The 27,457-nt window shown below is 46.2% G+C and overlaps 1 protein-coding gene across 5 annotated transcripts in view; it reads left to right on the forward strand.

Annotated features, from left to right (window-relative positions):
* Positions 1 to 722: 722 nt before the first annotated feature.
* MTA3 (metastasis associated 1 family member 3) overlaps positions 723 to 27,457 on the forward strand; it is a 157,544-nt gene continuing 130,809 nt past the window's right edge. For 2 of the 5 annotated variants that reach the window (XM_040993159.1, XM_040993160.1), the window contains exons 1-3: positions 809 to 844; positions 2,474 to 2,541; positions 9,712 to 9,805. In XM_040993159.1, the coding sequence (XP_040849093.1) occupies positions 817 to 844; positions 2,474 to 2,541; positions 9,712 to 9,805 (190 nt within the window). In that variant the 5' untranslated portion in view covers positions 809 to 816. Of the gene's footprint in view, positions 845 to 2,473; positions 2,542 to 9,711; positions 9,806 to 27,457 lie in introns of all 5 variants that reach the window. The other 3 variants (XM_040993156.1, XM_040993158.1, XM_040993157.1) reach the window with 3 other exon arrangements.

Genomic DNA, 27,457 nt, shown 5'->3' on the forward strand with positions numbered 1-27,457 from the left:
CTAAGGGTGCCCGGAAGTGGGCTCTGTTCACCCTAGTATGGGGTGAGCCATAACAGGCTTGCCAATGGAGTTAGGGTGCACTTGGAAGGAAGCCGGTTTTTCTAATTCTGGCCCAACCGGGCCTCAGACTGGAAGCGCCAGGGGGTCGGCTGGGTTCCAGGCCCGCGCCGCCCGGCGCCTGCTGCAATAACCTCACCTCGAGGAAGGAGTCCTTGCCGCCTGCTCTTATTTGCGTCCAAGGCTTTACACCGGGACTGGCACTGGTGCCGCCGTGCTTGAGGTCACCCAAACTGGGGCTCCCCCGGGACACAAACCGGGAAGGAGAACCTGTCTCGCGTTGGGCAGGTGACTGGATACTCGGGGTGGGGCAGGACGCGCTCCGCAGAGGCTCAGCCTCGGTTCCCACACCAATCACCACGGGCCCCAGGCCCGCATCTTGCTAGTGCAGGTTTCAGCGTCGGCCAGAACTCGGGCCCTGGGGTCCTCCACTTCCCAGGCCCCTCAACGTCCCTCGTCGTCCCCACAGGGCCCGCAGCCAGCAGCGTTGGGGCCTCCCCCGGCGCGGCCCACACGGCGTCGCTCGCCCGGCGCTGGGGGCGGACGCCAGCCCCCAGCCCTCGGCGTCCCCTCCCCTTCACTTCCCCCTCCCCTGTCCTCTCCCTTCCCCTCCCCCGCCCCCCCCCCCGCGGCGAGGCGGCGAGGAGGAGGACGAGGAGGAGGCGGCGGCGGCGGTCGAGGCTGAGGCTGAGGCGGCGGCGGCGGCGGCGGCGGCAGCGGGCGGGGCTCGGCTTGGGCTCCGCGGGCGGGCGGGCGGATATGGCGGCCAACATGTACCGGGTCGGAGGTAGGAAGGCTCGGCCCGACCCGGCCCGTCTGGGAGCGGGCTGTGGGAAGTGGGGGGTCGCGGCGAGCGCAAGCTAACTGCTGGGAATCCCTGGCGCCCGGGCTGAGGTCGCAGGGGTGGGGGGCACCGGGGCCCTCAGAGGGGCCGGGCTCCCTACCCCACCCCTCCCCCCACGGTGGCCCGCAAGGGGCCCGGGCCCACCAGCACCCCCCACTCCCTGTCTAGGTTTTTCGAAATAGGCCTATATTTGGGGGCATGAATTAACCAGGCGCCCCACTCCATGAGACCTCCGTGGGGGACGCATCCGTCGAACCCCTTAAGTGGGTGGGTGGCCTTTTCCTCGCGTGTCTTCTGGGTACTGGAGGCCGGGGAGGACGGGAAGGGGGGACATCGTCCTCCCCCACTCTCCCTCGGTGGGGTCGAGGGGGCCCAGTGAGGGGCACAGTTGGACAGGCCTGTTGGCGGAGCCGGGCCCCTTGCACGTTTCTTTCCTCTTGGCGTTTCTTGTCCAGCACCCCAAGAGTGGGGCCGAGCAGGGTCAGGGAACCGCAGGCAGAGGTGGGGGAGTCGAGTTCTGCCCAGACGTTTTGCTCTGGTCTGGTTGTCTCTTTGCCAGCCTTCTGCAGAAGAGAGAAATAAGGTCAAACAAACTTTCTCCCTACTCACGACGCCCTCCTCCCTCTTTCCTGGTAAAATAATAATTCAGATAAGTGGCGTATTTGTGTGTGAGACGCTCTGCTTTCTCCGCTCATTAGCCGAGCTCCTGATGGATGGTGGTGGGAATGGCCTGGCTGAATGAGGCCACTTTGCTGAAGAGAGCAGGGAGGCCTCCCGAGATAGACAATAACAGTGCAGTGCAGCCTCGCATTTAGACACACAGTGGGAACTTTTCAGGGAGTCTGCTAGATGAGAGGAGAAGCCACACTCGAACATTTTTCTCTTTTTTGTTGAAAGCCTGCAGCTTCCTTTAGAGCAAGAGCTCACATGGATCTGAACTAAATATGGTAAAGGGCTGGGGTAGATGGCCCTGTCATCCCCCTCCAGAGGACTCTGTGGATGAGAAAGTGACCCCATTTGCTCCCCTTTTCCGTAGTCTTGTGCAGGCTGTTTTGGTGAAGTTTGTCATCGTGTTTTTTCTTACCTGTCCTGTTCACCTGATTTTTTTTTTAAGTTAGTGGTGATTGAAATGTAGGTTGGGCTATTCAGCCTTTCTCTGTGCTCTGAGTTTGTCTTGGGTCAACAGGTCTATGTTGAGAAGTGTACTCCTGGGCAAATTGAATTGGAGGGGAAAGATGTGGGAGCAGGTAAGATACAGGAAACACATGTTTTGCCAGCCCTGATGGTCCAGTGGATCAGAAACTTGTTTATTAAACAGATGACATGTGTGGGACAAAAGTCTAGGAGACCTTGATTAAGTGTTCATTGAAATGAAGATGTCAAGAAAATCAAGATCTGGGAATATAGTGGGCACAGGAGTGAATATATTAAAGTTGCATTATTAAGTTTGCTTTAACCAGTGGATGAATTGCATGCTTAATTTTGAATGTGAATTGCCTAATAAAGTCTTGGGTTGACAAATGTGACTTTTCTGTTGAAAAGATTAAGTGCTGTTACTTGCTTTAATTACAGATTATGTCTACTTTGAGAATTCCTCCAGCAATCCCTATCTAATCAGAAGGATAGAAGAACTCAACAAGGTATGAGTATTGCTTAGTCTCATATTAAGAACTATTTGTTTTCCACTGAAGGATATTAGGGAAGGGACGGAAGAGGCGATTTTGTTTTCAGGCTCAGGGTCTGAGAGTAAGAGATTGTAGAGTGGAGAATTCTGAAGGATTTGAGATTTAAAAATTTTTTTTAAAGTGACTTTTTTTTTTCTTTTGATACCAGATGTTGTTATTGGCTATGTGCAAGTCTGTATGTTTCTTCAGTTGCTGATAGCCTCTCTAAGCGGGTCACTGTGTGACCTGGTCTCTTATTTTTACAGTCATCAAAGTGTTTCTCTCGTTAGTGAGTTAGTATTTCTCTTTCAGCTTTAGAAGGAAGAAGTTGGAACGTACAATGCTGAAAGAACTTGGCAAACTTCTGGAACTAGGCTAACTCATAAGAATATAATTTGACATGATAATATACAATGATTTTGTACCTTTGGCCCAAGTGAAATAAAACTTGTCAGTGAAGGTGTGTCCCTGACTCAGGTGTGGTCGCTGACAGAAGCATAGTGACTGGCCGTGGGTGAGCTTTCACAATGGAGGCCAGGGAAGCAGTCATGGGTGTTGCTTTCCTGATGCTGTGTGATATCCTCTGGACCATTTTGAGTGCTCTTGGCGTGGCTTCTGAGAATTTGTGGTGTTAATCATTGGGCTTCGTGGCTAGTACCTCTCCCCTCAGATGTCACCTGAAGACTGGTCTAGGTCTAAGTCCTAACAAAATAGGCTTGGAACTTGTCAGTACTCACTTATAGAGCCGCCTTGAGATCTTGATTGCTTTTGGAATATCCCGGAACTTTATACTAAAAAAAAGTCTTGCCGTATTTGAGACTATGAAGAGCAGGGTCTTGGGCTGGGATCAGCCATGTTGCAGTGTAATTGTTATCTGCTTTTTTTTTTTTTAATTTAAAAAATGATTATTTGAAAGGCAGAGTGAAAGTGATACTGAGAAAGAAAGATGTCTTCTCTCTGCTGATTCACTCCCTAAATGGCTGCAGCAGCCAGGGCTAGCCCAGGAGGAAGCCAGCCAGGGGCCAGGAACCTCAGATGGGTGTCTGGGCGCCGCTTTACCAGCCAGGAGCTGAATCCAAAGCAGGGCAGGTGGCACTCTGCTATGAATGCTGATCTTGCTGGGCCTTAACCTGCTGCACCACATAACGCCCTCTAGATCTGTTTTGTTTTTAAACGATGCTGACCTAATATATAAAAAAATTAAGACTGAGGGTGGACATTTAACTTAGCAGTTCAGATGCTTTTGTTTTGTATTCGAGTGCTTAGGTCTAATGCCTGGCTAAGATTCTTGACTTCATATTTTTGCTGATGTGTATGCTGAGAAGAATTAGTAGTTGTGTTCCTGCCACCATGGGGGAGGCCTGGGTTGAGTTTTGAGCTGCTGCTTTCGGCCTGGTCTAGCCCTAGCTGTTGTAGGTCTTTGGGGTGTCAATCAGTGGGATGGAGCTAGGTTCTCTGCCTTTCAAGAAAAAAAAAAACAGGTGTGTGTGTGTATGAGGTGAATCTTTGGATTCCCAGCCCTTCCACTTGTATACCAGCTCTGTGCTAATGTGCTCGGGAAAGCAACACAAAAAGGCCTAAGGCTATTTTGAACTGTCCACCATATCTATTTAGAAAGTTAATTAGGATTCAGAAATGTTGACCTAGTATTGCACTATTGCTGTGTGTCCCCTCTTCTGGTGTTGCTGAGAGCAGGCGGATGGTTTCTGCTCTGTCTTTTGGCTCAGGCACAGTAGTTACTACGTTCCTGCTCCTGAACCCACCTTCAGAGGCTTCCCCCCCCTTTTCTTTTCTATTTCTTTCTTAAATATTTATTTACTTATTTATTAAAGATGTATTTATTTTATTGGAAAGGCAGATGTACAGAGAGGAGGAGAGACAGAGAGGAAGATCTGTCTGATGATTCACTCCCCAAGTGACCACAACGGCCAGTGCTGCGCCAATTCAAAGCCAGGAGCTCTTTCAGGTCTTCCCATGCGGGTGCAGGGTCCCAAGGTTTTGGGCTGTCCTGAGTGCTTTGCCAGGCCACAAGCAGGAAGCTGGATGGGAATTGGGCTGGCAGAATTAGAACTGGCACCCTTATGGGATCCCAGCATGTTCAAGGCGAGAACCTTAACCATTACGCTATCAAGCCAGGCCCAATATTTATTTATTTTTATTGCAAAGTCAGATATACAGAGAGGAGGAGAGAGAGAGAGGAAGATGCTCTGTCTAATGATTCACTCCCCAAGTGAGCGCAACGGCTGATGCTATGCCAATCTGAAGCCAGGAACTTCTTCTGGGTCTCCCATGCAGGTGCAGGGTCCCTAGGCTTTGGGCCGTCCTCGACTGCCTTCCCAGGCTACAAGCAGGGAGCTGGACAGGAAGTGGAACCACCGCGACTAGAACTGGCGCCCATATGGTATCCTGGCGCATTCAAGGCGAGGACCTTAGCTGCCAGGCCACTGTGATGGACCCCAGAGGCCCCCTTTTTATAATCAAACTATCATGCTCTCAACATTGCTTTTTTTCCTTCATGACCTTCAAAAATTGATTACTGTGTTTGTTTTCCCTCCATCCCCCCCCCTTTTTTTAACATTTATTAATTTATTTTGAAAGAGAAACAAATCTTGCATGTATTGATTCATTCCCTAGATGGTTACAAGCACCAGAGCTGGCTCAAACCAGGAACCAAGAGCTTCTGGATTTCCCATGTGGGTTGCTGGAACCCAAATACTTGGCCTGTTTTTTCACAGGCCTTTAATAGGGTGCTGAATTGGAAGCTGAACAGTTGAGGACCCTGCACCCATGTGGGAGACTGGGAAAAAGCTCCTGTCTTTGGATCAGCTCAGCTCCAGTTGTTGCAGCCCCTTGGGGAGTGAACCAGTGGCTAGAAGATCTTTCTCTCTGTCTTTGTAAAATCTGACTTTCCAATAATAAATAAATAAATTTTAAAAAGATTTATTTATTTTTATTGCACAGTCAGATGTACAGAGAGGAGGAGAGACAGAGAGGAAGATCTTCCATCTGATGGTTCACTCCCCAAGCGGCTATAACAGCTGGAGCTGAGCCTATCTGAAGCTAGGAGCCTGGAGCTCTTCCAGGTCTCCCACGCGGGTGCAGGGTCCCAAAGCTTTGGGCCGTCCTTGACTGCTTTCCCAGGCCACAAGCAGGGAGCTGGATGGGAAGTGGAGCTGCTGGGATTAGAACCGGCACCTCCATATGGTATCCTGGTGTGTGCAAGGCGAGGATTTTAGCCTCTAGGCCACATCGCCGGGCCCTAAATAATTTTTTTGTTTTTTAAAGAAAGAAACAAGGGCCTTGGTATGGAGAACAGAGGTGGAGCCAGTGTTGTGGCTCTGCACAGCAAGTTACTGCCTGTGTCTCAGCTACTCCACTTCCAATCCATCTTCCTGCTGGTGGCTTTGGAAAGGCAACAGAACAGAGCTGGAGTTCTTGGGCTCGTACCACAATGTGAGAGGCCTGGATGGGCTCCTGTCTTCCACCTGCACCAGGCCCAGCTGTTGCAGTCATTTGGCAGGTAAACCATCTGATGGAAGATCTTATTTCAAATAAAGAAGTAAATCTTTCTTATTAAGCAAAAGGAAATGACAGAGTTGTTTTTCCTCAAGGATGTGAAAAGAAATGGGGAAAAGAGCCCATGTGAGTTTTCTGGATAAAAGCTTTGAGAAAATTGACCAGGTAGTGGAAGCTAATCTGCTTCCTATCCAGTTTTCTACTAATGTACTGGGGGAGGCAATGCCACGCATGGCCCAAGTACGTAGGCCCCTCCTACCTATGTGAGAGACCAGGTTGTTGTTCTTGGGTTCTGGCTTCAGTCTGCCCCAGCCCTGGCTGTTCCAGCCATTTGTGGAGTGAACCAATGACTGGAAGATCTCTTCTCTTTTTCTGTGCCTTTCAAACAAATAAGTAAACCTGATAAAAAAAAATGTGGCATACTCTCACTGATACACCAAGGGAAGAAGGGATGTTGTCCTATTTTATTATTAGATGTAGTATGTGTGTATGTATTTTATAGAGGGCAAAATATAGTTGTAAAGTATCCATTATGTAACCATGTGCATGGAAAAGAGAAGAAAATAGAATATTTATTTTTAATTGTATCACCATTTCCAAGGCAGCATTGAAGAAATAATTAGGGGCGTAGTGGGTTGAGTTGTTGCTTGGGATGCCCACGTTCCCAGTTGGAAGGAAGCCTCGCTCATTTTGCTTCAGATCCATCTTTCTGCTAATAAATCCTGGGTGGCAATGGATGATGGCTCAAGTACTTGTAATCTAGTGGGAGGAATAGGTGGAGTTCCAGGGTCCTGGCTTCAGCCTGGCCCAGCCCCGGGGAATGTTACCAGTGGATGAAAGATGCTCAGTCTGTCTGCTTTGCTTTTGAAGTACATGGAAATAAATCGATAAACATTTTAAAAAAATATTTATTTCATTTTTATTGAAAGGCAAATTTATAGAGAGGAGATACAGACAGAAATCGGTGGCGCAAGTGGTTAAAGGTCCTTGCCTTGCACGCCCGGGATCCCATGTGGGTGCCGGTTCTAATCCCGGCAGCCCCGCTTCCCTTCCAGCTCCCTGCCTGTGGCCTGGGAAAGCAGTCGAGGACGGCCCAAAGCTTTGGGAACCTGCACCCGTGTGGGAGACCCGGAAGAGGCTCCTGGCTTCGGATCGGCATAGTATCGACCCGTTGCGCTCATTTGGGGAGTGAATCATCGGATGGAAGATCTTCCTCTCTGTCTCTCCTCTCTGTATATCTGCCTTTCCAATGAAAAAATAATAAAAATAAATCTTTAAAAAAGATTTATTTATTTTTGGGCCTGGCAGTGTGGCCTAACAGCTAAAGTCCTCGCCTTGAATGCGCTGGGATCCCATATGGGTGCTGGTTATAACCCCGGCAGCTCCACTTCCCATCCAGCTCCCTGCTTGTGGCCTGGGAAAGTGGTTGAGGACATCCCAATGCTTTGAGATCCTGCACCCGTGTGGGAGACCTGGAGGAGGTTCTTGGCTGTTGCGGTCACTTGGGGAGTGAATCATTGGATGGAAAATCTTCCTCTCTGTCTCTCCTCCTCTCTGTATATCTGACTTTGTAATAAAAATAAATAATTAAAAAATATGTTTATTTATTTTTATTGGAGAGGAGCGACAGACACAAAGATCTTCCGTCCGATGGTTAATTCCTCAAGTGATTGCAGCTGCTGGAGTTGTGCTGATCCAAAGCCAGGAGCCAGGAACCTCTTTTGGGTCTCCCATGCAGGGGTTCAGGGCCACAAAGCTTTGGGCCGTCTTCATCTGCTTTCCTAGGCCACAAGCAGGGAGCTGGATGGAAAGTGGAGCTGCTGGTATTATAACCGGTGCCCATGTGGGATCCTGGCCTATGCAAGGCAAGCCACTAGGCTACTGTGCCTGCCCCAAAAGGTCTTCAGTGTGCTGATTCATTCCCCAAGTGACCACAGTGGCTGGAACTGAACTGATCCAAAGCCAGGAACCAGGAGCTTCTTCTGGGTCTTTTGAGCAGGTGCTGTGTCCCAAAGTTTTGTCTGCTTTCCCAGGCCACCAGTAGGGAGCTGGATGGAAAGTGGAGCAGCCAGGACACGAGATAGTGTCCATATGGGATCCTGGTGCATACAAGGTTATTATTTTATTTTATTTTTTTGATGATCAATAGCTGAAATTTGTTAGGGGCAACAGACTTTATACACTTAGGGTCATATAGGATAAGGGTGGAGGTATTGAGCGAATGAACAAATCCATCAACTGTTTCTATGCTTTTGTTTGGAGGTCCTTTTTTCTTGTATATTCCATCAAGCGTTCTCATACACATACTTTCCACTCAACTGTTCTTGTACAAATGATATCCCATCAGGTATATAAAAGGTAGTCATTCGGTTGTTTTCATGCAAAGGATATCCATTCAGTCACACAAAGGCATACAAGGTTATTGAGCATGGCCCAAATAAGCATTTTAAAAAATATATAATTAGCTTTGTAGAGCATCAGTGTTAGAGAAATTCCACCAGTTTTACCATGAAATGCTTTGAGGGCCATGTGAGGTAGCCTAGTGACTAGAGTCCTTGACTTGCACAAAAAAAAAGAAATGCTTTGAAACCTTTGCTTTGGATTTGTTTGGTTATTTTATCTGATAAAGATGACAATGACAAGAGGTGTACAGTGGAAGTTATTAATAGATTTTATTTACATGCAACTATTGGCCCTGCTCATTTAGCAAATTGCTGGATCATTACCTTGGGATGATGTTTTTTTATCATAATGTTGTAAAATATAGAAGCATTTTGGCTACAAATATAACATGATTTCAGTTTTAAAGGGTAGTGTTTCTGCAGGACTATTTCTCACTCTAAAATACTGCTGTTGAACTTCATAAAATTGACAAATTTGTTACAGCACATAGATTCATTTATTTCTGTTTGAATATACTTATAAACCCAGAGATTCTGAAGACTTGTTCTTAAATTTGTTGGAAAAATGAAAGCTTGGTAGTATTTTATTGTGATCTATGTGTTTTTATAGGAAATTTTGTAATGAATGACCATCTTGAAAGCTCTCAGAATTCATAGAATAGAGCCTGAGTCCCAGCTGCAATAAATTATAACCTAAATGAATATTGATTGTATTCTAGGCTGTAGTCAAAAAGAAATAAGGGCGTCAGCATTCATAAATCCCGGGTTTTTAGTACTTTGATGTTTGAGGGTGAAGTTAACCCTTTTGAGGGCCCTAGTGTAGACTTCCCCGGGCTGAGGATGCCTTTCCGGCCACCTACACCGTGTGTTCAGCCTGGGAGTTTAGGGGAGACTGGGCGAGTTCATACTTGGCCCATGCTTTTTAGGAATGGGTTTGTAGAAGATAAGTTTAAATGTCTTGTATAATGTGTACTTTAAAAAATTGTTAGGATTAGCTTCTTAAAGATTTTTCTAAGTTTACTTTTGGTTTTGAACAGATCTAACCGCTTTAGTTTAATTGATACCAGTGAGTTATTTTATGTTTAACATTCTAATTATATTTTGAACCTGAACAAATGCTGCTTATCCTTGTTTGTGTTTTTTAGTTTTCTGGTTATTGTGTAGTGGTTTGCATGGTGTGTTTTACCTGGTCATTCTAATGTTTTTAAAAATTTTTTTCATTTCTTAGACTGCAAGTGGCAATGTGGAAGCAAAAGTAGTGTGCTTTTATAGACGACGAGATATTTCCAACACGCTTATAATGCTTGCGGATAAGCATGCTAGTAAGTTTTCTTTTTTCTTGGATTAAAATAATGTTTGAGTTGTGCTTTTAATATGGTGCAAAAATGGATTTAAAAATTATCAATAACATTTTATTAATTTTTACTTATTTGAAAAGCAAAGAGAGATAGAGATCTTTCATTTAATGGTTTACCCTACCCCTAACAAATACTGGATTAGGCTGGATTAGGCTGAAGCCAGAACCTTGAAACTAAGTCCTGGTCTCCTGGGATGGTGGCAAGGACCTATATTATCTTTCACCTGCTGCCTCTTAAAATGCTCATTAGCAGGAAGCTGGAGTGGAGAGTGGACCCACGACTCTAACCCAACATTCTAAAATGGGATGCACATGTCCTAGTTAATGTGTTAACTACTGGACCAAATGCTTGCCCATGGAAAACATTTTTTGGTTCTGGAAAGCTTATGATTTCTTTTCCATGTACTTTAGATGAGTGTAATTTTTAAAAAAGATTTATTTTACTTTTTTTTATTACAAAGTCAGATATACAGAAAGGAGGAGAGATAGAGAGGAAGATCTTTCATCCGATGATTCACTCCCAAGTGAGCGCGACAGATGGTGCTGTGCCGATCCAAAGCCAGGATCCAGGAACCTCCTCCAGTTCTCCCACACGGGTGCAGGGTCCCAAAGCATTGGACCATCCTCTGCTGCTTACCCAGGACACAAGCAGGGAGCTGGATGGGAAGTGGAGCTGCCGGGATTAGAATTGGCGTCCATATGGGATCCTGGCGTGTTCAAGGCAAGGACCTTAGCCACTAGGCCACTCCGCTGGGCCCAAGATGGGTGTAATTTTTAAAGGGTTTATTTTATTTTTATTGGAACATCAGTTCTACAGAGAGAAAGAGAGAGGAAGATCTTCCATTTACTGATTCACTCCCCAGGTTGCTGCAACAGTCAGAACTGAGCTGATTCAGAGCAGGAGCCTGGAGCCTCTTCTATATCTCTCACACAGGTGCAGGGTCCCAAGGCTTTGGGCCATCTTCTACTGCTTTCCCAGGCCACAAGCAGGGAGCTGGATGGGAAGTGGAGCAACTGGGACATGAACCAGTGCCCATATGGGATCCTAGTGCATGTAGGGCGAGGACTTTTGTCAGTAAGCTATCATGCTGGACTCTGATGAGTGTAATTTGTTGGGAGGTGTTTGTGTTTCACATACATATAGTTAGATGTATGGTAAGTATTTTACTTACTTATTTAAGTTGGCGAGACAGAGAACTGCCATCCCTTTCGTTCCCCAGATGCCCACAATGGCTAGGGCTTGGTCAAACTGAGTACAGTTGTTCTGCATGCATGGCAGGAACCCCACTGCTGGAACCATCCTTGATGTCTCCCAGGAGCTGTGTATGTTGAAGCGGGATTCAGGAGCTGGCGTTCGGAGGTGAACCCTAATCCTGCAGGGTGATACACAGGCATCTTTACTGGTCAACTAGAACTGTAATAGTATTGTCATTGTCTTGAGGATTTTGAAGTTTTCCTAGGGTTTTGGAAATGGAGTAAAGGAAGTGCTTGCTTGCCAAAGTTCTTCTTAAGAGTCATTTCCCCAGTGAGGAACCAAGTGTATCACTTATCTCATAAATTAAATTCCTACTAGGGTGGGGGGAGGAGGGTCTGGTGATGTGGCATAGTGGATTAAGTCTTTGCTTTCAGTGGAACTAGCATTTCATATGAGTACTGATTCAAGCCTTGGCTCTTCTACTTCTGATCCAGCTCCTAGCCAATAGCCTGGGAAAAGTAGCAGAAGATGACTCAAGTGCTTGGGCACCTGCACCTGTGTGGGAGCCCTGGCTAAATCTCCTGACTCTTGGCTTCTGCTTGGCTTAGCCCTGGCTGTGTGGCTGCCTGGGGGATGAACCAAAAAATTCAAGATCTCTCCTTCTCTCTTTGTGTGTATAACCCTGCCTTTTAAATAGATACATCTTTAAGATAAATAATTTTCTACTGTATTTTAAAAGACAATTCATTGTATTTATTGATTTCTATTTTGAATGTAAAATATTCATTGTGATATGACTTGTCCTGTAATATTGCAAGTTATGTACTGAAGAATTCAAGGAATTTGGTATTTACCATTCACATGAGACCAAAATAATGCTCTTTCAAATGATGATAACGAGCTGTTTTAGTCAGAGTCTATAAACTTAATGTGTTGTGACCAGTGTTATGGTGCAAAAGGGTAAATCGAATTCGGGTACCCATGTGTCATCCTGATTTGAGTCTGTTACTCTGCTTTGCTCCAGCTTCCTGATAATGTGCCTGGGGAGGCTCCAGATGATGGCTCAAGTACTGAAATCTCTAGCATCCCTATCGAAGGCTTGGATGAGATTCTTGGTTCTTAGCTTTGTCCCAGCTCAGATCTGGCTATTTTACTTTATTATTTTTGAAAGATTAGTTTGTTAGAACTAGCATTGTGCTGTTGCAGGTAGAACCACTAGCTGCAGTGCCGGCAACCCACATGGGTGCCAGTTCGTGTTCTGGTTGCTCCAGTTTTGTTCTAGCTTCCTGCTAATGTGTCTAAAATGGAGGATGGCCCAAGTGTTTGGTGTCCTGCATCCATGTAGGAGAACTTCAGGCCAGCCCAGCTCTGGCCGCTGTGACCATCTGTGGAGTGAACTAGTGATTAGGTGATCTCTCTCTTTTTAAGTCTCTTGCCTTTGAAATAAATATTTTTTTTTTAAATTCCATTATTTATTTATTTGAAAGACAGAGGAACAGAAAGAGAAAGGGAGAGATAGGCAGCCTGAGAGCTTCCATCTACTGGTTCATTCCTCAAATGGCCATAACAGGCTAGGTTGGACCAGGCAAAGCATGAGCCTGAAGTTCTTTCAGTCTCCTGTGTGACTAGTATGATTCCAGCTCTTGGGCCATCTTCTGCTGCTTTCCTAAATAGATTATTAGCAGGGAGCCATACTGGAAATGGAGCAGCCAGGACTCTGGTGTAAGGTGCCAGTGTCACAAGTAGTGGCTTAACTGGCTGCCAAAATGCCAGTCCCAAAAGTGTTCTTTGTGGATGTAGTTACTCAGGCTAGGATCAAATTCAAGCTTCCACATTGCATTCATTGTCAAGTCTCTTTTGTGGAACAGTTCCTAAGTCTGTGTTTTTGACCTTGACATTTTGAAGAGAACAGGCCAGTTTTTTTTGTTTTTTGTTTTTTTTCTTTTTGGTAGCTTATGTCTCTGTTTTTATCAAGTATTTCCCTGTGATTGGATTTAGATGATGTGCATATTTTGGACAGATACCATGGAAGTGATGTTACCTTTTCTTCAATGATTGTATTAGGGATAAATACCTGAACTTGTCTAATGTTGGTGATGTTAGTTCTGATACCTTAGTAAACCTGGAGTCCCCTTGTATTCATTAAGTAATTTTGAGGATATCCTTGTCAACTCTGTAACTATATTGTTCTTAATCAAATAATAAAAAAAGTCCATTTATTTATTTGAATGGCAGGGAAAGAGGAAGGGAGACAGGGAAGGAGGAAGGTAGAAAAGGAGACAGAGAGACAGAGAGAATATGAGATCTGTCTTCTGGTTTACTTTCCAAATGTCCATAGTATTTGGGGCAGGGCAGGGCAACAGCCAGGAACCAGGAACTTCAGCTGGGTCTCCCACAGGGGTGTCAGGGACCTAACTACACAGGTTATCATCTGCCACCTCCAGGGTATGCATTAACAGGAAGCTGAGCCAGCACTGAGCCCAGGCACTCTTTTCTAGATGCATTATCAGGGAGCTGGAGCCAAAGTGGAGGAGCTGGGCCTAGAAGTGGTACTCATTTGGGGAGCTGGCGTTGCAGAATTGCAGGTGACAGCTTAACCCACTGTGTCACAATGCCTGTCCATCAAACTATGTGCCCCCTAACAATAAGATTTATTGATTAATTTGAAAGGTTGGGTTACTGAGCCAGGGAAGAAGAGAGAGAGAGAGAGAGAAAGAGAGAGAGAGAGAGATTCCTTTGTTGATTCACTTTCCAAAAGATTGTAGTGCTAGGTCTGGACCCAACCAGGAGCTTGGTACTCTATCCTGATCTGCCACATGGGTGGCAGAGGCTCATGTACTTGGACTACTGTTTTCCCAGGCTATTGGTGGGGAATTGGTTGGGAAGTGGAGCAGCCAGGATATGAACTGGTACCCATATAGGATCCCAGTACTTGTAAGGTGAGAATTTAGCCATTGAGTTATTGCACCAGACCCAGAAGATGTATTTCTACCTATGCACTGTTGTGGAATAAGAGCTGGCTATGGGAGAGAAAGGTACTGATTGTGTCCAGTTCAGTCTTATTCATATAGTTTATCGGTTTACTGATGATTCCCTGTGTGTCAGTGTTTTAGCTAGTATCAGAAAGTACTATTAATAATATTTTTCTTTTTGAAGATTTATTTATTAGGGTTAATATTATATAACAGGTTAAGCCACCACTTATAATGCTGGCATAACATTGGACACCAGTTGGAGTCCTGGCTGTTCTGCTATTTTTTTTTTAACTTAAAAAAGTTTGAAAGACAGAGGTTCAGAGGGTAGGAGAAACAGAATCTTCCATCCTTTGTTTCCCTTCCAAATGGCCACGACAGCCAGGACTGGGTCAGGCTGAAGCTAGGAGCTCAGAGCTGCTTCCCAGACTCCCATGTGGATTCAGGGTTTCTAGCACCTTGGGCTATCTTCTGGTGTTTTCTCAGGAACATTAGCAGGGAAGTGAGTTGAAAGTGTGGCAGCGAGCAACACCTGTGCGCCTCATGTGGACCAGATCAGGGAAGAGCCAGGATGGGCAGACTTTGTACTAGTGCTAACAAAACTAGAGGGGGTGAGAGCTGTCAGCGATTAACCATAGCAGAAGCTGGCACTAGGGGCTAATACTGTCAAGTCCAACCACAGGGTCTCCTGGAGAGTGCATAATCTGGGAGTGAGAGTGACCTGGAAGGGAAATAGTGGGCTCCTCCCTCTTGGGTTACCACTCCCATGGGAGGGCACAAAATAACTAGGACAGGGGCTGGGGTGGCTAGACAGAGAGGCACTCAACAACATCTGTGAGGGCTGAACATTTGAGCTGGTTGGATGTACCAGAGCCAAATGGGATGTGGACAGACTGGACTAGTCTGCTACACATACTGGCAAACCAGGGTAGAGGGCGGGCCTGGTGGGGGTTATTGTGGGTCACTTCGACTAGGCTGCAGCTCCCACTGGTTTATGCGAGGGCCGAGTATGTGCTGGACAGAACCAGGCTGGACTGCAACACCCATTGGTTCCAGTGGAAGTCGGGGCTGAAGATGGAACCAACCAGCAATTGCAACCACCAGCTGAGCGGGGAGATGGACTGTGCCAGTTCCTATACTTGCTAGCACATATAGGAATCTGGTCTGGGAACACCTCAAAGTTCTTTTGGGGATCCCCTCAACCAAAATGGTGGACTCAGAACCTTAACCAAGAAAAGGCGGAAGATAGAACAGGTCAGTCAACAACCACAGCTATATGTTGGCAGTGAAATACTGGACAAAGGGAGACTCTATGATGGACTATGTCAATCAGTAGATTATTCAACACCCTCATCGTGTCTGGAGTGGCGAGATTGGCAGCAATGCATAACTGGTGAACTACCAGGACCACTTGAGAAAGGATCTCAGAGCATCCGCTACATCCGGGACATGGGGTGGGTGGGAGACTGGGTGGAGCTTCTCCTCAATATTTCCTTCAGCCCTTGTAACTTTTTACCCTAATCAACAATGTAATTAAAAAAAAGAAAAAAAAGAAAGTACTGCAGCGAGATCTGAAGCCTGTGCCCACGTGGGATGCTGGTGTCACAGGCAAGCCTGCAGTTGCAAGATGTTGGCCCCATTGGCTGCTACACTTCTGATCCAGCTTCCTGATTATGTGCATGAGAAAGCAGATAAAATGGCCCAGGTCCTTGGGCCCTTGCACCCAGCAAATTCCTGGTTCCTGGCTTTGGCCTAGCTTAGCTCCCCCCACTCCGCCACCTTCTAGTTCTGTCTTTAAAATCAGTCTAAAAAAGAAGCCAGTGCTTGAATGGGTACCTGTTTTGGATGCTGGTGTCATATACAGTGGCTTTATCCACTACACAACACTGGCTCCGACGTTGTTTTGCTTTTTTTCTTTATAATTGTTTATTTGAAAGGTAGAATGAGACAGAGAAAGAGGGAGAGTGAGAGAGGAGAGGAGAAGTGAGAGGAGAGAAGAGGAGAGGAGAGAGGAGGAGAGGAGAAAAGAGAGAAGAGAAGACAAAAGGGAAGGGAAGGGGAGGGGAGGGGAGGGGAGGAAAGGGAAGGGGAGGGGAGGGGAGGGGAGGGGAGGGGAGGAGAGGGGAGGGAAGGGAAGACAAAGCGAGGGAGGGCCCGGGGGAAGGCGAGGCAAGGCGAGATCTTCCATCTTACTGGTTCACTCTCCAAATGGCTACAGTGGCTGGGTCTGAGTCGGGCTGGAGCCAGGAGCTTCCTGCACTTGCGTCTGGGTGCGGGGGGGGGGGGGGGCCTGAGTACTTTGACTGTCTTCTGTTCCTTTCCCAATGGCATTAGCAGAGAGAAAGATTAGAAGTGGAGTAGGTGGGACTCGAACTGACTCCTATATGGGATATTGGTACTATAGGCAGCAGCTTAATTTGCTATGACATGGCTCCTCCTCTGCCCCTGAGCTGCCACTGTTCCCTAAAAAGTATTTTTGGTGGTTAGTGTTGTGGTATAATGGGCAAAGCTGCCACCTGTGATGCTGGCATTCCATTTGGTCACCAATTCGTGTCTCAGCTGCTTCATTCCCTACTCAGGTCCCTGCTAATGGCCTGGGGAAAGCAGAGGAAAATGGTCTAAGTGTTTGGGCCCCTGCTACAGCTTGGAGACCTTGATAAAGCTGCTGGCTCCTGGCTTTGACCTGACTGCCACTGGTTGTTGTAGCTATCTGAGGAGTGAAACAGCAGGTAGAAGATCTTTCTTGCTGTCTCACTCTGCATTTTCATAACTCTGACTTCCAAATAAATAAATAAACCTTTAAAAAATGTATTTGTTTTAATCTGGACCTGGCAAGAGAGCCTAGTGACGAAAGTCCTTGCCTTGTATGTGCTGGGATCCCATATGGGCACCGGTTCGTGTCCCGGCTGCTCCACATCCTGATCAACTCCCTGCTCATGGCCTGGGAAAGCTGCAGGTTTCTCTTCCTCTCTGTATGTCTGACTTTCTAATAAAAATAAAATTTTTAAAAAGACAAACAAAATAAAATAAAAGTGTAAGTTCCCTTTGACATCAAAACCTTTAATACAAATGACATTTAATGTAATACCACAATAACTCAAAACAGAATGTGATAAGCACTGGGTATACAAATTACCTCACCTTTATCTAAAGCAAATCGTAACCCTATTACCTAGTAATATCACCACACCCTAAAATGTGTTATTTAAAAATTTTGATAGTGGCAAGGCAGGCCTTGTGGCACAGTGGTTTAAGCCATTGCGTGGGAGACCTCCATCCTGTACCTGAGTGCTAGTTCAAGGTCCACCTGCTCTGTCTCTGATTGCATTTCCTACTAATGTGTCGTGGAAGGCAGCCAATGACAGACCCAGTGCTTGGGTCCCTGGAGCCTATGCCAGGACCAGGACAGATCTCTTGGCTACCAGTATCTTCAGCCTGGTCCAGCTCTGCTTGTTGTAGGCATCTGATGAATGACCCAACAGATGCAAGATATCTGTCTCAGTCTGCCGTTCAAGAAGATAAAAACAAATACACACACACACACATATATATTTAGGATTAATTAATTTTTTTTTTTTTTTTTTGCAAAGTCAGATTTTACGGAGAAGGAGAGACAAAGTTCTTGCATCTGATGATTCACACCCCAAGTGGCTGTATCGGCTGGAGCTGAGCTGATCCGAAGCCAGGAGCCAGGAGCCACTTCTGGGTCTCCTACATGGATGTAGGGTCCCAAGGCTTTGGGCCATGCTTAACTGCTTTCCCAGGCCACAAGCAGGGAGCTGGATGGGAAATGGGGCTGCCGGGATTAGAACCGGTGCCCAGATGGGATTCCAGCACGTGCAAGGAGAGGACTATCACGCTGGACCTGGAAACTTTATATTTTAAACGTGTTTCAGAGCCGGCACACTGACATAACTGGCTAATCTTCTGCATGCGGCACCAGTGTCCCATATGGGTGCTGGTTTGAGCCTCGGCTACTTACTCCACTTTTGATCCAGCTCCCTGCTTAGTGCCTGGGAAGGCAGTAGAAGATAACCCATATGCTTGGGATCATGCTCCCATGTAGCAGACCTGGAAATAAGCTCTTGGCTCCTGGCTTCAGGTTGGCTCAGTTCTGGCCTTTACGGCTATCTGGGGAGTGAACCAGCAGATGAAGACCTCTATCTCTCTGTCACTCCTCTGTAAAATTTGCCTTTCAAATAAAAATAAATAAGTCTTAGAAAAAAGGTTTGATTATTTATGTGAAAGGCAGAGGGAGGAAATGAGAGAGAAGACAAAAGGAGACGAGCTTCCATCCCCTGGTTTGTTTTTCAAATGGAAACAGCCAGTTCTGATGCAGGCTGAATAAAGCCAGGAACCAGGAACTCCATCCCATATGGGTGGTAGAGACCCAGAAGCTGTTGCTGTCTTCTGATGCCTTTCCAAGGCTTTTAGCAGGAACCTGGTTTGAAGGTGGTGTAGTCAAGACTCTAGTTTGTACCCCAGGCCTGGTTCAATAGCCTAATGGCTAACTCCTTGCCTTGCATGCGCTGGGATCCTGTATAGGCACTGGTTTGTATCATGGATGCTTCACTTCCCATCCAACTCCTTGCTTGTGGCCTGGAAAAGCAGGTGAGGATGGCTAAAAACCTTGGGATCCTGTACCTGCGTGGAAGACCAGGAAGAAGTTCCTGGCTCCTGGAAGAAGCTCCTGCCTTCAGATTGGCTATGCTCCGGCCATTGAGGTCACTTGGGGAGTGAACCAGTGGTTGGAAGATTTAAAGAAAAAATCTTTTTGTTGGAAAGGGAAATCAGATTTACAGAGAGAGGAAGATCTTGTTCACTCCCTAAATGGCCGTGTGATCAAGTGTTGGGGCCCAAGGGTTTGAGCCATCCACTATTACTTTCTCTGGCCCTAAGCAGGGAACTGGATCAGAAGTGAATCTTCTGATGTTCTAACTTGCCGATTGGGATGTTGGAACTGCAGGTGGAGGATCAGCTTGCCACTGCCCTTGCCCTGGAAGGGGATTTTGTTTATAATATAAAAGATTTGGCATTTCTTGTTTCAGGTGCTTTACTTGTATCTGAAAGAGAGACAGGAAAATAGACACAGTGGAGCTGGTGCTGTTGTTATAATGTATAAAACCACTGACTGCAGTGCTGGCTGGCATTCCATATGGGTACCAGTTCCAGTCCTGGCTGCTCCATTTCCAGTCCAACTGACCTGGGAAAGCAGCAGAAAATGGACGCAGTACTTGGGCCATTCCACTCATGTAGAAAGGCCCGTGGAAGCTCCCACCTCCTGACTTCAACCTGGCTCAGCCCTGGCTGTTGCAGGCATTTGGGAGTGAACCACTGGATGGGAGATCTCTTTGTGTCTCCTGTCTCTGTAAATCTAACTCACAAATAAAATGGATATATCGGGCCCACCGTAGTAGCCTAGCCGCTAAAGGCCTCACCTTTCACGCGCCAGGATCCCATATGGGCACTGATTCTAATCCTGGCAGCCCCACTTCCCATCCAGCTCCCTGTTTTTGGCCTGGGAAAGCAGACAAGCACAGCCCAAAGCCTTGGGACCCTGCATCCACGTGTGAGACCTGGAGGAGGCTCCTGGCTCCGGCTTCGGATCAGCTCAGCTCCAGCCGTTGCGGCCACTTGGGGAGTGAATCATAGGATGGAAGATCTTTCTCTCTGTCTCTTGTTCTCTCTCTGTATATTTGACTTTGCAATAAAAAGAAATAAATCTTTTTTAAAAAGGATAAATCATATATGAATATAGAATATGTATATATAATACATATAAAATATGTATATGATAAATATATAAGTGTATAAACATGTAGATCATATATAGATGTCATGTATATTAAAGAAATGCACACGGAGATGCATAGTGGTTTTTTGTTTACTCCTCTAATGCTTCCAGCAGCCTTTCCTTGCTTGGGACTTCCTCAGGGGTGATAGGAACCTGCTGCCTCCGAAGATGTCCATTAGCAGAAAGCCGTAGCCAGAAGCATGGTTTTGACCGTGTTTCTAGTCTTTTTGTGTCTTGTTTATTATATTTGCTTCACAAATGTGTCTACCCTTAATTTTACCAAAGGAAATAAATCTGAAGTAACCTGCCCATTTGGTTTTAAAATTTTGATCTGCAAATTCTCTGACATTCTTTCCCTTTAGAAATGGGGCGTGTGCCTCCTGTCTTTGGAACTGGGTGAGGATGTGACTTCCACAGTACACTGGAGTCAGTGCTGTGTGACCTGAGGCTCGATCAAGGCAGGCCATGCAGCTTCTGCCTGGCTTTTTTTTTTTTAAAGATTTATTTTTATTATTTTTTTCATTGGAAAGGCGGATATACAGAGAGGAGAGACAGAGAGGAAGATCTTCCATCCGATGAGCGCAACGGCCGATGCTATGCCGATCCGAAGCCAGGAGCCTCTTCCGGGTCTCCCACATGGGTGCAGGGTCCCAAGGCTTCGGGCCGTCCTCGACTGCTTTCCCGGGCCACAGGCAGGGAGCTGGAAGGGAAGCAGGGCTGCCGGGATTAGAACCGGTGCCCATATGGGATCCTGGGGCGTTCAAGGTGATGACCTTAACCACTTGCGCCACCGCGCTGGGCCCCTGCCTGGCTTTTGTAATGTTCGTTCTCAGGATGCTCCTGCTTGGAATTCAGGAGCCATATTGTGAGGAGTCAAGACCTTGTGTCTGTGCTGAAGCTGATAGTCCTAGGAGAGCCCAGATGACCATCGTGTGGCTGTGGGAGCAGCTGAGTGATCCAGGGGAGCAAGGATTCGTGTTTCTGGAGCAAGGACGAGATGTCTGTGTGTGCCCCTGCTGCAGCTGTGAACCCGGGACAGCCGTTGTGGTTTTGTGCCACTGAGTTTTAGGCTAATGAGTAATTCAGTCATAGTTGGCTAGAACAGAGCCATAATAAATTTTGCGTTTTTGTGTATTTTATCTATGCTTATGAATTTTATTTTTTCTTTAAATATTTATTTTTATTTGTTTGAAAGAGTTGACTATAGAGAAAGTCAGCGAGAAAGAGAAGGAGATAGAGATACCTTCCATTTACTGATTGATTCCTCAGAGGGTTGCGTAGGCCCCGGGGCTGGGCCAGGCAGAAGGCGGGAGCCCTAGTACTTGAGCCGTTTGTAGAGTTAAATGGGAAGAAGAGGAGCTAGGATGCACATGGGGTATTGGAGTTGTAGGAGATGGCTTAGCCAACTACCACAACAACACTAACCCCTTTTTCTACCTCTCTTTCTTCTATAACACTGACTTTCAAAGTGAGGTTTTTTTCAAGATTTTTTTTTTTTATTGGAAAGTCAGATTTACAAGGAGAAGGAACGATATAGAGATCTTCCATCCCATGATTCACTGCCCTAATGGCCAATGGTTGGAGCTGAGCTGATCTGAAGTAGGCATCCAGAGCTTCCTCCAGGTCTCCTGTGTGGGGCAGTGTCCCAAGGCTCTGGGCTGACCTCAAGAACTTGACTGCTTTCCCATGCCAAAATCAAGCAGGTGGAAGTGGAGCAGTCTAGACATGAACCAGTGCCCACATGGGGCAGGTGCCTGTGAGGATTCAGCCACTGACCTATCCTACGAGACCCAAGACTTTTTTTTTTTGTTAAAATTTATTCATATTTATTGGAAAGGCAGATTAAATCTGTGGAGAGCAGAGACAGAAAGACTTTTATTCTCTGGTTCACTGCCCAAATGGCTGCAATGGTCAGAACCGAGCCCATCTGGAGCCAGGAGCCAGGGGCTTCTTCTGGGTCACCTGTGCAGGTTCAGGATCCCAAAGGTTTGGGCCATCCTCTACTGCTTCCCAGGCTACAAGCAGGGAGCTGGATGGGAAGTGGAGCAGCCAGAATATGAACCAGCACCCATTTGGAATCTTTACGCTTGTAGGGTGAGAGTTTATCCATTGAGCCACTATTCTGGGCCTTAATTTACGTTTTTTAAAAAATTTATTAAAAGCTTTAAAAGTAGCATTTAGCTAATAAAGGATAAAGTCCTTAGATATGGATAATCCTAACATGATGGCAGTGAAAATATGGTAATTCAAAGAACTGACAAAAAATGAGACCAGAATAATACCTGTAAAGGACATTTAAATCCTTCAAAACAATTTTTAGAGGATTAATAATGATTATTAAAATTCACCATTCAACTCAGAATATGAAGAAGATAAATGGAAAGGAAAGTAGAAATTGGATTAAGCAATGGATTGGCTTAGCTCAAGCCGTTGCAGCCGCTTGGGGAGTGAACCATCGGATGGAAGATCCTCCTCTCTGTGTCTCCTCCTCTGTGTATCCGCCTTTCCAATAAAAATAAATAAATCTTTAAAATGCAACAACAATAACAAAACACAAATTACAGATGTAGCTCCTGAGCTTATTTTCATGTGTGTGAGAGGATTAAGTTGGTGGTGTTTTTATCCATTTATCGCATATATTTTGAGCTGAATTGTAGTGCAAGTCCTGTTAATCACTGGGGATAGGCACTGAAGAGTTGTGGAAATCTTAGATTCTATCTTTCTTTCTTTTTGTTTTTTGAGACTATTCTTTTGTTCTTGTTAAAGATTTATTTATTTAATTGAAAGTCAGAATTGTGGGAAGAGAGATATCTTCCATCTGCTAGTTTGCTTCCCCAAGTGACTACAGCATCCAGATGTGACAGGCAGCAGCTTTATCTGTTACCCCATGATACAAGCCCCTGTTTCTTCTTTAGTTTTGCTGGAAGCAAATAATTTATTTATTTAAAAATTTATTTTATTTTTATTGGAAAGACAGAGTTAGAGAAATATCTTCCATCTTCTGATTTACTCCCCAATTGCCCCAATGACTGGATCTGGGTTGCAAGTTGATTTCATCCAACACCAAGAGCGTCTTCTGGGATTTATAAGTGTGTGAAGGGGCCTAAGGACTTGGCCCAGCCTGCACTGCATTGCAACGCCACAAGCAGGAAGCTGGTTCGGAAGTGCAGCAGCAAGCATGTCAGATGTTGGTGCTCCAGGGAGAAGGCCTAGCTTGTTCCAGCCAACAGCTACAGCAGCAGAGGATTGGAAGCCATTTGACTTGGAAGCAGTTATTACAGCTATTCAGTGTCCTTGTTTTCTGAGACACATTGTTAGAAAAGTTTTGATAAGTCCTGACAATGACTTTATTGTCCTTATTTTTTCACCCAGAGGGTTTTCTTTTTTTTTTAAATTGGAAAGTCCGATATACAGAGAGGAGGAGAGACAGAGAGGAAGGTCTTCGTCTGATGATTCACTCCCCAGGTGGCTGCAGTGGCTGGTGCTGTGGCAATCCAAAGCCAGGAGCCAGGAACCTCTTTCCGGGTCTCCCACCTGGGTACAGGGTCCCAAGGCTTTGGGCCGTCCTCAACTGCTTTCCCAGGCCACAAGCAGGGAGCTGCATGGGAAGCAGGGCTGCTGATATTAGATCCGCACCTATATGGGATTCCGGCGTGTTCAAGACGAGGACCTTAACTGTTACGTATCGCACCGGACCCAACCCAGAGGGTTTCTGAGCAGTTAGAGTTTTACCAGAGAAATAGAACTAATTGGGCATTATGTGATATATCCATAAAAGTGTGTGTATGTGTATACACATAGACATATGCGTACATACACATGTTTGTTATACACACATACATAAAACATTTAGAATCAGTAGGTATCTTTGTGTGTATTTGTTTATTTATATTCATATACAAAGTTTTTTTTTGCAAGGAACTGTCTTGGTAACTATGGTTAGGCAAGTCTGAAATCCCTGGATTGGGTGGTAGATGGAATTCTTTCCTCAGGGAATCCTCATTTTGCTCTTGAGTCATTTAGCTGATCCGATGAGGGCCAGCCAGAGCATGTGGTGTCTGCTCTGACGTCAAGTGCAGATGTTCACTGGTTGTTGGGAACTCATTGTCTGAAAGTGTTAAACTGTCTTTATTTTACCATCATATGCGAATGCTAGTTTCACACTATAGAATTTTGTACTTGAAATAGCTTACTCTTAGAACTTTAAAATAATTGCATATATTCTGGTTCCCAATGTGTTAAGGTAGTCATTTGTGTTCCAATTTTAGTATATGTGCTGACGAGTGAGCACAAGGTAGTCATTTGTTAACTTATTTCAGTGATCCTTGTGTGTGATAAATTTTAAAAAGTTTACTTTATTTTTGATGTTGTTTATGTAGTTGACATAATTGCCAGCCCATGAAAACCACTGAAAAGGATGGGGAGGGTCGAGGTATGGAGTAAGGTGGGTGGGACAAATTGTTCCAATTTTCCCCTGCTTCCCTCCTCTCTCGGATAGGGTGGGTGGGGGGGAGGAATTATGAGGAAAGGGAATGTGGAAAGGGAATATGGCAGCTCCCAGCTGTCAGACTACATCAGTACCTGGGGATGAGGGATAGCGCACAGTGTCATAGTAGAAACCCTGATGTGGAAAACAATGTCCCGAGGGTATTGCTTGAGTGTTTTTCATATTTGTGAGACACTGTTGGTTTCATTTCTCTAAGGTTGAGAACATCCTTGCAAGGTCCATGGACTGACAGAGTCCACCCTGGTGTATCTACTCACGTAGACACTTGCTGCCAAAGCTTGGCCAGGAGAGATATCCAACATGGTCTGCTCTCCATCTTCTTGCGTGGCACTTGGTGTTCTCTGTAGGCTCAAGTTTGCTGGCCATGTCTTCTGGACATTCCATCCATTGCACGGGCATTAGCAGTTGAGGAGATCTAATCCAGATACAATGCATTCTAAGATTTGACCAAAAATCCTGTGATTCTCTGTCTAGTTGAGGAGTCCCCCAAGAAACCTCCCTTGGGGTGACCCCAGACTTGAGTCTTGCATATGCCTGCCAGTACAGGGTCTGGTTCAGTCTGTCAACTGTTTCATCCTGTGTATACACTGCTGATTGTAGTTGCCTGGTTAGTTCTGTCCCCAGCCCCACATCCCAAGCAAAGTGATGGGCGCTGTGGCCCAACCCGACCCACAGACCTGGCCTTTGCACTCACCAGCGGGACTGCAGCCTAGTTAGGGCGACCCCCAATAATGCTCAGCAGGCCTGCCCCCAGTCCTGGTTCCTGTGCGTGCCAGTATATGTAGCAAACAGGTCTGGTCTGTGCCTTGTCCCATTCAGGCTCTCATATGCATCTATAGGTGTTGCAGCTTAGCTTAGTCTAGCCCACCCCATAATCCAGTCCACAAATATGCCAACAAGTGCTGATGCTTATCCTACCCCCACGCACACCAGCAGGAGCTGCAACACAGCAGAGGAGTGTCCACATTTTCTCTACTAGGCCCAGTCCCAGTCCTGGATCTTGTACTTTCTATGGAGTACTGCAATGCAGTCTGACGTGACTTGAACCCTGTCCTGGCATTTGCTAGCAGATGCTGTGGCAAAGTCCAGCCAGTTGGCGTTTATCCTGGCCATTGCATGAGCCAGCGGATGCAGTGGCCTGGCCTAGCCTGGGCTTTTTCCCCAAACCTAGCTCACATGCAGGCTGAAAGTTGTTGCAGCCCTGTCCAGCCTAGTCTGTCTCCAGTCCTAGCTCTAATGCTTACCAGTGGGAGTAGTGGCTTGGTAGGGGAGCCCCCGTAGGCCCTCCCTTCTGTCCCCTATCCAGGTTCTTTCCCAGCCTGGAGTCTTGCATGTGCCAGTGGGTGCTGCAGCCCAGTTTGGTATGGCCTGTCTTGCTTCAGCATTTGCTGGTGGGTGCTGCAACCTATTCTAGCCCAGCCAACCCCTAGTCCTATCCCTAAAGTGACCCAGCATGTGCTGCATCCTAATCCGACCTGGCCTGCACCCTGTCCTGACTCTTGTACCTGCCAGTGAGTGTTGACAGACTGACCCAGCCCACCTGCCCAAAGACGTGAACCACATATATGCCAGCAGGTACCATAGCCCAGCTGTTATGTAAGTCAATGGATGCTGTGACCTAGCTTAGCCCATCCCACATCCACTCTGGATTTCGTGAGCACCAGTGGGTGCTGGAGTGTAGTCCAGTCTGGCACATCCCCAGACCCAGCCCACGTACATGCCTAGGGGTGTTGTAGCCGTGTTTAGCCCAGTCTGCCCCTATTCCCGGCTCTTATGTTCACCAGTGGGAATTTTACCTTAGCTGGGGTGTTCCCTTAGCTCCACTACCAGGTCTGGCCTAGACACAGATCTTGCGCATGCTAGTGGTTGTTCTGACCCAGCCTGGCAGGGTCTGTCTTTCTCCCCGTTTTGGCTGCAGCATGGTTTAGCTTAGTTATTGATGTCTTTTTTTTTTTTTTAAAGATTTATTTTTATTATTTTTTTATTGGAAAGGCGGATATACAGAGAGGAGAGACAGAGAGGAAGATCCTCTGTCTGATGATTCACTCCCCAAGTGAGCGCAACGGCCGATGCTATGCCGATCCGAAGCCAGGAGCCTCTTCTGGGTCTCCCACGTGGGTGCAGAATCCCAAAGCTTTGGGCCGTCCTCGACTGCTTTCCCAGGCCACAGGCAGGGAGCTGGAAGGGAAGCGGGGCTGCCGGGATAGAACTGGCGCCCATATGGGATCCCGGGGCATGCAAGGCGAGGACCTTAACCACTTGCGCCACCGCGCTGGGCCCGATGTCTTTTAATTGTTTAAATTCCATTGGGCAAGGCACTCGGGTATTGGAGTTAAAGTCAAACTGGATCCAAGTCACAGTTGAATAGGACGTTGAGTGCAATCTTGGTTCTTGTCTCACAGAGAAGAATTTACACTCGGAGGGACAGTGAGCAGAACAAGGTTTATTTAAGTGAGAAACCTGCTGTGGCATTTAGGAAGGGGACTCCAAGGAAGGAAACCTCTCAATTTTAAAGATTTAGTGATGTACTTTCATCTACTTGAAGGAGAGAGAAAGATTGATTGATCTGTCTCCTAGTTCATTCCTCAAACTCCTGCAACATCCAGAGCCAGGCCAGGCTGATGCCAGGAGTCCCAGACTCCATCTCCCATGTTGGGTGGGGGCGGCCAGGGGGCCTTTGTGCTTGAAGCGTCATTCATTTCTTCCCAGAGTACATTATCAGGAATCAGGATTGAACTAGCTCTCCTATATAGAATACAGGTGTCACTCGAAGATACAGCCCACAAGGCTTTGGTTGATCTGTCTGAGCCAGTCCAACATTGTCCTTTCAAATTCAGAGCCCTGGCAAATCTAAGAAAGGAGTGCTAGCTATGTCCCTGTGGGCACTGCTTGATCATTTCCAGGAAGCTATCACATCTAGATTGGAGTTGCCATAAAATCTATTTTTGTGACAGCATCAAAGTAATAAAGTTGCATTTTAAAGAAAATTTTTCTCTTGCTATTCGAAAATGTTTTCATTTTTTGTGAATGACATTTTGTAATTAACAGTTATGACAAGTTTGTGTCTCATTAAGTGGATTATTATCAGCTGTAAATATTAGAAAGATTTATTACTTGACAAGTTAGTTGTGTTTTATGGTGTACATTTT

The sequence above is a fragment of the Ochotona curzoniae genome, unplaced genomic scaffold (genome assembly GCF_017591425.1).
Source record: "Ochotona curzoniae isolate NIBS_2020 unplaced genomic scaffold, NIBS_Ocur_1.0 contig_883, whole genome shotgun sequence".
Taxonomy (NCBI): Eukaryota; Metazoa; Chordata; class Mammalia; order Lagomorpha; family Ochotonidae; genus Ochotona; species Ochotona curzoniae.